General features: G+C 42.5%; 1 protein-coding gene and 1 long non-coding RNA gene across 2 annotated transcripts in view; one reads left to right on the top strand and one right to left on the bottom strand.

Annotated features, from left to right (window-relative positions):
* Nucleotides 1-284: 284 nt before the first annotated feature.
* On the bottom strand, nt 285-1,915 carry LOC114090671 (uncharacterized). The gene is made up of 3 exons (XR_003582394.2): nt 1,839-1,915; nt 736-797; nt 285-525 (listed from the first exon to the last, which is right to left on the bottom strand). It is a non-coding gene; the product is annotated as an uncharacterized lncRNA (long non-coding RNA).
* Nucleotides 1,916-2,012: 97 nt separating this feature from the next.
* The window catches only part of Tox (thymocyte selection associated high mobility group box), a 299,896-nt gene continuing 290,364 nt past the window's right edge, over nt 2,013-11,544 (top strand). Inside the window, exon 1 of the mRNA XM_027932903.2 lies at nt 2,013-2,271. Coding sequence (XP_027788704.1) covers nt 2,170-2,271 — 102 coding nt within the window. The 5' untranslated portion in view covers nt 2,013-2,169. The remainder of the gene's footprint in view (nt 2,272-11,544) is intronic.

Raw genomic sequence — 11,544 nt, 5'->3', positions numbered from 1 at the left:
ACCATCTTATATGAGAGATAATTTTTTAATATTTATTTATTTTTGTTTAGTTTTCTGTGGACACAACATCTTTATTTTTATATGGTGCTGAGGATCCAACCCAGCGCTCTGCGCATGCCAGGCAAGCGAGCTACCGCTTTGAGCCATATCCCCAGGTCCACCTTGTTAATCTTGAAGGTAGGGGAAATGTTGTAGTTTTGCTATGTCTAAAACAATGATAATAGGAAGAAAGAAAACAATGATTCAGAGGATGGACACAGACTGCAAAGAGAGGACCAAAGACATTAATTTTATCATTTATTATAATGTTTTCATAGTTTTTTCTTGCTTTCCTTTTTGGTCTTTGCTTGAAGAGACATAGCTGGAGAAAAGTTGCACAGAGCAGCTGGCAATCAACATGTCCTGGAAGGGTGTGTGGGGCAGCAAAATGTTCTCAATATTTTCCTTGGCCCCAGAAACAAATGATGAAGAATTTCTGGGCTCCTTTGCAGGGTCTTGTGTTCTTAAAGGAAGGGCTACTCCACCCTGGGAAGATAATTATTGCCCACTACTATTTGAACTTCCCACCCAGGACATCCTACCCCAACCCCCAACCCCTGAAAAAGATGTGCTCAACAGTGAGTGGCCAAGAGCCCCCAAACTATCTCAAACACCAGGAGACAGAGTTGCAAGTCTCTGGCTTGGGGACACGAAGCAAGAAAACATAGTTGGTGATATATCCTTATTCCACTTTACCAACTGGAGAAATGGGAAGGCTGACTGCTGGTCCTCCGCAGACTGCCGAGAGCACTATCCGGCTATAAAAAAAAGAAGAATCCCATGAGCAGCAACTAACAAACCCACAGGTTTTCCCTCTAGCCGGATAGTGTGCTGATAATCATTTCCTTATTCACCCTTCGAATCACCCCTGTGGTCTTTTGTGAGTCCCCAAAGGCAGCCTCAGCCTTCACAAACCCTCCAGTGGGGTAGAGATAAAAGAGAGGTGCGGGCAGCAGGCGGAGCGAGAAAGAAGAGGAGCCACTTTCATAAGCCCATCTATTCCTAGACAGGAGGGTTCGGATCGGGTCCCTTGGACAGTAGCCCACTCACAACGCGCAAAGGGGTCACGCTCCCTGCGGGTGCATGATCCCCAGGAGCAACGTTGCGCAGAAAAGTCATCCCCACCACGGGCAGGGAGTAGAAGATAGTACAGCAGTGACAGGGGCTGGGACAGTCGCTGAGGGGTAGGTGGGGGGGGGGGGGCGCAGATAAGGGGTGGGGACAGTTGCAGAGTGGTGGCAGAGGGGGAGGTGGAAGAGGGGTGGGGCCGGGGCGGGCCCGGGGGCGGGGCTGCGGGGTGGAGTGCGCCACAGCGCCCCCTCGCTGCGGGATTCCCGCGGTGCCCCGAGGCCGCTAGTGCTCCGGCTCGCCAGCCCCTTTGTGTGAGACGCACTGCCCTGCGGAGCGCGGCTAGTGCACTGCAGCTGCTCCCTGGGGTCCCGCCGCTTCTTCCCGGGCCGGGCAGTACTTTCCTCTTCCTTCTCCTCTGCTCCTCCCTCTTCCAGCCCCCAGTCTCCAGCAGCAGCCATTGGACCCCGAGCAGCCCGCGTCTCGCAGCGCTCACCACCCCGCCCGACCTGGGGTGCTCGCCCCCCCTCCCGTCCGGTCCCCTCTAGATCTCCCCCCTACTCGCCAATCCCGGGCTTCCAAGGTGGAGAAAATAAACTAAAAGCAGAGCAACTCAGAGTCTCCAACAAAACGCCCAGTACCTAGAGCCCGAGCGCGTGTGCCGGTCGGCTAGGGGCGCGGGAGGCGGGGATGGGGGGGCGGGCGGGGGGACAATGAGCGCATGAAGTTACCTGCCCAGCAGCGGCGGCGGCGGCCGAGAGGCGGCGGCGGGGCGGAGAGGCGGCGGTGGAGCAGGCTGCGCGCTCGGCGCCGACGGGTGCGCGCCGCGGCTTGGGGGAGAGTTGAGCGCTTTTCCCCCCTCTTTTTTTTTTTTCTTTTTTTTTTCTCCTCTTCTTCTTAAACAAACCACAAACGGATGTGAGGGAAGGAAGGTGTTTCTTTTACTCCTGAGCCCAGACACCTCTTTCTTTTCCGTCTAAGCTTGTTTTGCTGAGCACTTTTTTTAAAAAAGAAAAAAAAAAAAAAAGGAAAAGAAAAGGAGTTGCTTGATGTGAGAGTGAAATGGACGTAAGATTTTATCCACCTCCAGCCCAGCCCGCCGCTGCGCCCGACGCTCCCTGTCTGGGACCTTCTCCCTGCCTGGACCCCTACTATTGCAACAAGGTGAACGCTCTGCTTTTGTTTCCACTGTGTTCTGCGGCTTGATCTCGGGAGGGGGGCGGCGGCGGCGGCCGAGCCGCCTTGGGACGGCTTGCCGGACGGGGCCGGCTTGCTGGAGACCCGTCCCGGGAGCGCTCGGCTTGCAGCCCGCTGCAGCCCTGCGTGCGCTAGGATAGTAAATATTGTGGAGCAGCTCCAGGGGTTTGCCAAACACCGCGATTGTGCGGAAAGTGACACGATTTGCTCGGATTCTTTCCTTCCTGCTGTTAGCGATTAGGGATCCATGTTTAGGTTTGCCGGGGCGGCGTTAAAAAAAAATAAGAGGGAAACCACGGAATACTTTGGGGGTGTGTCTGGGGTTTAGGGACGAAGGTAGAGTAAGAGAATTTAGTTTATTTCCCAGTTCTTCCTTCTTCCTCCCTCCCTCTCCTGGGTAGCGGGGGGCTCGTGGCATCGCTTCTCAGCCCAGGATTAGTTGCCAGGGCAGACTCAGGGAGTTGGGGTACAGGAACCCAGGAAGGGTCCCTGCCCCCTACCTTGGAAATTGTTCTACAATTCTTGTTTCCCAAACCGATTCCAGCAGCCAAGCCCCGAATTCGGGTGCTGGCCTGCGCAGATCAAGGTATAGCCGGCTAGCCAGGTCATGATTTGGAGGACAGCTCCCCTTTGCAGGGTGCGCGCGGAAATTGCAAGTTTGTTGGAAGCCGGAGGAGCGCGTTGCGTTCAAGTCCAAAGCTCCCATACTCAGCGTCGGATTGAAGCAGGGTTCCCGGTTGGGCTGCACGTGCAGCCCACCGACCCTGGGTGGTGCCACGTCCCAGGGGAGTCGGACAAGGTGTACCATGCTGGTGACCCGGAATGGGGGCACAGGCCGGGGTTCCTGTGGAGCTCAGCTAAGACCATGGCTAGGTCTGGGGAACGTAGGGAAGGGGTTACTTTCCGGCTGCTCGCACTCTCATCCCGGAGCGGGAGGACGCGTAGGGACCTGACCCCAAGGGGAGCCGAAGAGCCACAACCTTTTTGGCCCGCGGCTTGTTGGACGTGTCTAAGCAGTCCCGCGGGATGAAGGTTGGCGGGGAGAACTGAGTTCTTTAGACTCCGGGCGGGCCATTGAGACGCCCAATTCTGGCTTGGAGATAAACCCGCCTGACTCTTACAGACCCTGCCGGCACTTATTATATGTAGACCTCCCTTCGTGAATTTCAGGAGAAAAATCGTTAGAACTCCCAACATTTGCCTGGTGGCAAATCCTCACCAAAACGGTTTTTAAGGAGATCCAGAGGTGTTTAGCAGGCGGTATTCTCAAACCCTGGGCTCCCCACCATGCGACTGACTCCTGGCTCTGAGTCTTGGTCAATCTGTGACACACACACACACACACACACACACACACACACACAGCTGTGAGTAAAGTGAACCGCAGGCATCACCCTGTGGAGAAGCTCCTCCATGCTGTGTACGGTATAAGACTTATCAAAAGGGCTGTGCTGTTTGTGTGCTGATGTTTAGAAAAGTTAGAAAAGAGGAAAATCTATCTTGTGAAGACAGAGGCTTTACAGTGGGAATCCATTCGCTAAGGGGCAAGTCGAAAGGTATTGGGAACTTTGACAAGTGCAGAGGAGTTTGTGTGATGAAGTTTCATTATTTGCTGGTAACATAGTTCTTTTACTCTGAAATCTGTTTTGCCTTTACAGTTAGGTATTTTATGTTTTATTTTTATTTTGCTTACAATACGAATGATAGTATTAAATAAGAAACAATGAAGTAGCAGTTCTGTCTTGAAGATTAAAGACATATTTGTTCCATAGTAGTTACCAAAACCAAAAGATCAGAACCATTCTGGCAATAAAACTGGACAAATCTTATTAAATTTATCAGTGATTTTAGGCTTCAAAAAGAAGGTAATGACTTGGATACACATTTCACTCCCCATTCTTGTGATAGTAGGGTCAGATTTAATTTAAAAGTTAAATGCTTTGGAAAATCAGGAATTACTTCAATATATTAAATCATTTTCCAATTAAGTGCTTTAAATAATTTTAGTGGGTTGTGCTGTGAATTGAATAAATTAATTTCCAAAGTCTTCAGAATTTCTTTACTAGCTCATTGAAGTTCCTTTTAAGTCACCCTGTGTATAAGAAGCAAACTGTTCTTTTTAAATGCAAATTAGCCATCCTTTCTATAGACTAGTTGCAAGTCTTCTATTTAACTTACCCAGGGAATAATGGATTTTTAAAAATGCAAAGTCATAAGACACATTTCTAATGGTAGGAAAAGACTTCATGGAAATGTTTCTCCAGGGACGCCTTCTCCTGTCCATTCCTGTGTAGCAGTCCATCAGATATATTTGTCACTGACCCCTGTTTATATTAAATGTACTGAGTAGGTTTCAAGGCCCTACAAAGCTCAGGCACTTGTGTTTTCTACTCCATCATGATTAACATTGGTATGAAATTTCTCTCTACCTCCACTATTTTGGTTGCTTAGATTTTAGTCATCTAGCATTCTTTTTTTCTTCTTTTTTTTTGTGATGGCTTAAGTAGATTCGCAGAGATATGGAAGAAAGGCAGAAGTTCAGAAGAGGCAAAGAAAGAAATCAATATCTACATTTAAAAAAAAAAAAGTTGGATCAGACTTACCAATAGAGACAAGACTAGAGACAGGACTGAAAGGTAAACCTTTGGTCTTTCTGAGGTGTAAGGAACATGAAGTTTATTACAAATAATAGTCACTTTGTCAGGTTATTTGTTTTTAATAGGATGATAAGATTATAAATTACTAATTATCTTCATTTTAAACCTGTCAACACTTTACTATTTAAAGTTGGTGTGCTAAATCCCAGTGGAACCAATATCTTTCTGTGCTTTAGTGTCATGCAATTTTAACTATAGTTTCCCAGTGACATTTTTTTTTCCATGTCAGTAGAGACCCTAATCGAGAAAATGAATATCCTCTTCCTGAAGCTTTTCTAAACTAAAATGTGATTGTTTTCCTCCACAGACACTTTCCAGCACTGTAGCTCTATAGATTGCCAAAACACTACTTACATTTTTCAGTTAATAAACTCTGTAGGAGGCAGTTTTGGAAACAGTTTAATCCAGGGCTCGATTGTAAGAGCACATTACATTATGAATATATCACTATGCAAACTGGCCTTCATTTTCACATAGCCTACTGCAGGAACAATGCAAGTGATGTTGGTTATAGCAAGTGTACGAGGCATCCCTTATACAAACAGAACTGATGGCATGATGTTGTATATAGGTCAGCCTTTGAAATAGCACTGTAGCTCAGAGACTGGACGAAATTGTACGTTGGAGGGAACAGTATTCACTTCTTGCAGCTGAAAGCATAGTTATATTTTAGACATTGAAAGATGGGTACCAGAGTGGAATTTCATCTAATTAGACTATTTTAAGTAACATTGTATCCCTTAATTGAACTGAATGTTACCAAAAGAAATTGGATTAAATGAGCTCACAATTGGAGTTCAGTGCTAAAATATAGCCTTATTTTTTGTTCTAGTTGAAGATGTCAAATCATCAGTTTAAATATATACCTACAGAGTAATAACAGCTCCTTTCAGTTTCTTAGTGCAGTGTCATTTCTAAAGATTGTTTTCACTGATTTTATGCTAAAATAGGAAAAAAGATGTGGCACTTTTTCATTTTTACAATGATGTGATATGTTCAGTTATTGCTCAGTATCTGCCCACATAAGGAGCAGTAATACAATTATGTTATGACATGGCTAATGACAGGGATGCTGACCTCGGCCAACAGTGGGAGGAGAAATAATGGGCTTTACTGTTTTCAGTGGATGCTTTTGTAGAATCATGTACTGAGTCTTTCTTTGGTGGATTTAAAAGTGAAGAAGTCAAAAACATAAACCCATGTTTAATACTAGTTACATACAAAGTAAAGAATAATAGGCATTTAGCATATTGGGCTTTTGTATTGAGAATGAGAGAGGTATGTGTATACTCTTTCCATATAAATGCAGGGGGAAGTTCCCATTGTGATAAACTCTGCTCTTGAATGTTAGGGCAAACATTAGACATGTGATGACTTTTGAGAAAGACAAGATTGATTATAGTCTCTACAAAATCTCCTTTGAGGTTATTTTTCTATGTGTACTGTATCATACATTGTATTTTAATGTGGCAAAACTCATCACATCTAAAATACAAGCATACCAAGATGGAGTCACGATTCGTATTTTGATTAATAAATGTAAGAAAGAGGAGGAGGGTGGGAGGAGGATGGGAGGAAGGAGGGGAGAAAGGGGAGGGTCTTAGGCAATTTAGAGCATCATGCTTGATTAATTCTCTGTCTTAATTCATAACTTCTAGGACTTTGGGAAATTCATAGTGGATACTTCATACATCATTTGTATAATTAAAACTCCTCTGGGAATTTTATTAGCTGGAAGCTTCCACAAGTTTTGAGGTCTTTAAATATGTTTTAAATGTAGTTGTAAGTAAGAAAGAGCATAAACCAAGAAATCTTATGGCCTTGGCCACTAAATCAGATATGACACAAAAACCTCAAATGTAGCTGTCTTGTGGGATATTTCAGTGTCACAAAATCCAGTTTTAAATGTCTCTACAAAGAAAGTTATAGTTATGAACTCTGAAGGGATCTGATATTATTTATAACATAATATGCAATTCAGTATTCTTACAATTTAGCATATATTTTTAAAATTACTGAATGATAATAATAAGGAGAATTTAATAGTTTGGTTTGGTAGAAAAATTCACTATTATTTAAATGTCTAATTGAATGTGCAGAGTAGGTGTTTTATTTTTAAATGTTGGAATTGCAAAGGAATTGAGAAAAGAAAAGCAGTAAGGTGTTTGGAATTGGAGGAAGTTGGGAAATTTTAACAGTTCCTTCCTGGGTACCAAACTGAGTCCTCAAGGTTGGTTTTGCCATGTAGGGCTATTTCTAGTAGTCTTACTGTTTTGTGTGTGTGTGTGTGTGTGTGTGTGTGTGTGTGTGTGAGAGAGAGAGAGAGAGAGAGAGAGAGAGAGAGAGAGAGAGAAAGTGATGGACTTAATTCAAAAGAGATAGCCTGGAAAACTGGAGAAGGGTCCATTAGCTGTGAAGGATGATTTATTCTGATGCTTCCCAACCTTTTGCTATAACATGGAAAAGAAAAGTTGAAAAGATCCTGGAGATATTTCTCAAATAGTGGTCTTTCCTTCCCATATTAAAACCAGCCATCAATTGTAGGTCTCTTACCTCCTGACTCCATAGCCCCTCCCCAGGTACCTCTGCTCCAGGGCCAGCCCACCCCATACTCTCCCCAGGTGTGTGTGTGTGTGTGTGTGTGTGTGTGTGTGTGTGTGTGTGTGTTTTCAAGTGCTCTACCACTGAGCCACATCCCCTCTCCACCATGCTTCCTCTGAACTAGGAAGTCTGTACTTTCTAATCCTAACTCTCTTCCCTCTGCCTTTAACTCACCCTGATGTTTTGTCTTGTCTGCTTTCTTCCCCTTCCAGTTCGCCACCATCCTTATTATCATAGAGTTCGCAAATCCATTCTTCCACCAGAATTCTGACTCTGTTTTCTGGTATATTGGAATCTACCAGCTATGAGGCCCATATCCACTTTTTGAAATCCTGAATTATGTTATTCTCCTTTCCCCTTCCCTCATCTGAATGAAAGACATTGAGTCTATAATAATAGACTAAGAAAACTTGGATATGGTGCTGAGAGGAAAAATAGCCATGGTTGATATTTCTAAGCTATCTTACTCTCCCACTACTCTACCCCAAACCTGTGCACTGTATTGGGAGCTCAGAGATGAGCTCCTTGAAGTCTGTCCTCAGTGAGAAAGCTTTGATTGGTCTCCCAAATGGCATGCTTTGGTGCTTATGGTCCTTGGTGGGCATACAGTGAGAAGGGTTACACTTATAGAGAGCAGAAGTGTTAGCATGCTTATGTGTATGTATGTAGATAACTAAAATGGGCAAAGTAGTCCACGCAGAATTTATTGAACTAACCAAATTTAGATCACTTATAACTCTATAGTTCAACTCTGAGTGTGAATCTTATGATTTCTGAGGATAATTATTTTATGTCAATAAAAATTTAATTATCTTGAATTGAGTAAGTGCTATTAATGATTGCATTTTAAAGATATTATTCATTGTTTAGACTAAAACTAATATTGTTTGCAACCAAATCCAAGAATATAAAATTGGTACTTTTAGGACCAAAAAAAGACTGTAGCACAACATAGTTAATATATACAGTGGCCCTGACAATCCTAATCATGGTTCTTGCCTGCAAGAAGCTTCTGTTTGAAGCATCTAACCACAGGAATGCTCCCTTGTTTGTTTAAATTGAATGTTTCCATGAGATATTAATTTTACCAGCTAATTTATGGATGCCCTTTTGATCTTTCATCGACATCCACTTTGGAGTTGTTGATATGTTTTCAATTGATCTTCTCTGAACGTGTACTTTTCAGAATCAGTAGCCTGTGGCCTCACTTGGTTGAGAGTGATTTGTGTTGTGTGGACTGCCCACTAGGAATCCCAGAGTGCCAAAGCGATACAGCTTACATCTATCCTCATGCATTTGAGAATTTTTGTTTTAAACCCTTTCTGCCAAGTTTTATCTTGAAGAGCAATTTCTCATTAAAAACAGTTGAGTTATAAACTGCTTAGAAATGTGGTTTATAATGGAAGTGCCAACAGACTGTTAATTATAGCAGTTCTTCCATAATACTTTGAGATACAGAATTCACATTAACCTGAATGAGCTTTTCCTGGTTATAACATGTTTCTCCCTACAGCGTTCATTTTGAAAATGGGAACATTATATTGCTCTGCGCGTGGCAGTGGATGGTGCAGAGGGAAGAAGGGAGGGAGGGTCATACCAAAAAGAAACTCAGCTCTTTCATGGTGGAGGTAGCAGTATTTTCCCAGACCTGTTTAGCTTGATCTATGGCAAGTTGCCTTACTTGATGAAAAAGTTTGAAGTTAACTTTGAAAAGGTATTTTCCTTTTACTCATAAAAAAAAATCACTGATATCTATTTAGAGTACCAAATGTCATGGAACCAGTGGTACCATTAATGTTTTTTTTTTTTCATTTTTCCATTTTCACTTACCTGTTTTAAATCATTCTGCTTTGGCCAAGTGTTTATTGTTTTTCATTTTTCATGGCCTCTTATGAAATTGTCTTGAAAGAACTCCTAATTAAATGAGGGCCGTGGTTAGTAGGTAAGAAGCTTTACCAGTGGTCAAGAAAAATATAATGTATTTTGAGTTACCGTGTGGACTTACAAGTTATTATATCACACTCATAGTAGAAATGAAATCAGCTTCTGGACAAACTGACTTTTGATTGACACCTTGGGTGCCATTCTCAGGGGGTAACTCAGCCAGAGAAATTATGAGTCTCTCTGTGTGTACATACAGGAGTGCTAATGCATACTTTTGTGGATATATGTGCTCTGTGCATGTGTTTCTCTTTCTCACTTCCCAATCTACTTCTGCCCATGAACACATATGAGATTTTATCGTCAATAGCAGAATCCATCAATGGGTATAACAGCAGTGGGAAATCATCTAGGTTACTAGGAATACCCCATGACCACTCACTCCCTTTGAAGAAACTTAGCCATGTTTCTCAAAAAACAATGCTTTTCAAATGGCAGGACTTTAATTTATTATAATCTAATGAGACTAAAGAACCGGGTCTTTTTGGAGGAAAACCCTCTGCTCTGCTCAATAAAAGTTACTATTTTGTTAATGACTTGAGATAAAGACCTGGTGCCCCTTTGCCTGCTGCCCCTGAGTTGACTTACCCTCTGGACCAAATAAAGCTGCATCAGAGGATGTGATTCGTTCCCTTTCTGTTTCCCATTCTCTCAAGAAGCATGACTTTGATCTGTGACTGGTAAAAGTTACTGACACTAAAACTTTTAATTCATCTTTGTCTCAATCTTCTATGTAGCCAGTAGAAAAAAAGTAATTTTTATGTGTATGGAAAAAAAAAATCTCATGAGAACTAAGGAATCAACAGAAGTATATAATTTCACAAGCCTGTGGGGAAAGATGTTCAAAAATTCAAAGAATGGTAGGCCTTAGTAGAACACTGTACTCTCATTCCATTTCTTCCTTCCTGCTACCCTAGTGGAATAAAAGCATTCTCAAAAGTTGTAGAGCAGTGATTCTTTTGGGAAGGGAGTGAAAGAGAGAACGTTTCTGGAGGGTCAGAGGCGGATTTGGGAAAATGGGACACGTGTAGGTACAGCCTGTAATCTGCCTCTCTCAGATGTTGATAAGCCCCCCAGGGGGGCTCTTTTCCCTTCTGCACATTCAGGGTCCAGCCACCTAATGAGAGAGATGCTATTGATGGGGGCAGTTGCCTATTTTGCACTGTAAGAAGACAAGATAAAAGTTGAGAATAACTGCTACAGAAGGAAGTACCCTCTTGTAGTTCCTGACTTTGGGGAAGCAATATTGCCTCTCTGCACCTTCCTCTGATATATGGGTCAGAGAAATGTGCCAGATTAATTAGCAGATGGGCCAATTGGGTCTAAAGAAAGTCCAGTTACATTGAATGAATACCTGTGCAATACCTGATTTCCTCAAGTATTTTTAACTCAATGAAATGGTTAATTTAAAAATTGATGGATAAAGTGTTTTATGCACGAGCATCTTCATACCAATGTCAAAGCCAGTGCTTCCTTTTGATGCCAGTACCCCTCCACCTAAAATGCCAGTAACAATTGTATAAAGAGAAATGTTAATAATAAAGAGGCAGGATAACCTTTCAACAAAAAGTATATTTTATCATTTGGCAGATGCAGTCATGAACATTAATCATAGAAACCTGCAGATAGTAGAAGCTTAATATCAAAGCTAATGATTTATTTTATGTTAATGACTTTCTGCTAGGGTATAAAAGACTGTTCATAATGGACTCTCAGAGCTCTGTTCAGCTACTAAGGCTAATGGGATAATCTTTCCTCTCCCCCAATTAAGCTTTTTTTGAAATAAATTATGCTGTTATTTTTCAAGGTAACTCTCAAAAAATTTTCCTGCAAAACTAATCTTTTCAGAATTGCTTAAAGAAATAAAAAAAAAGAAGAAAAGAAGATCCCAAAGTAGCTTTCCTACTTCATGAACACTTTTACTTCATTAGGGAGAGAAAGTTTGCATGCATCTGATATCACTGAATCTGTCCTGTTGAATGATTTTAAAGTCAGGCTTCTGCAACATCGTCCCTTTTGAAATTTGGCCTTTAGAAGTATA

Source organism: Marmota flaviventris, chromosome 15 (assembly GCF_047511675.1).
Source record: "Marmota flaviventris isolate mMarFla1 chromosome 15, mMarFla1.hap1, whole genome shotgun sequence".
NCBI lineage: Eukaryota > Metazoa > Chordata > Mammalia > Rodentia > Sciuridae > Marmota > Marmota flaviventris.
Note: the sequence above shows the minus strand (reverse complement) of the source record. Positions and strands in the feature narration are given on the sequence as shown.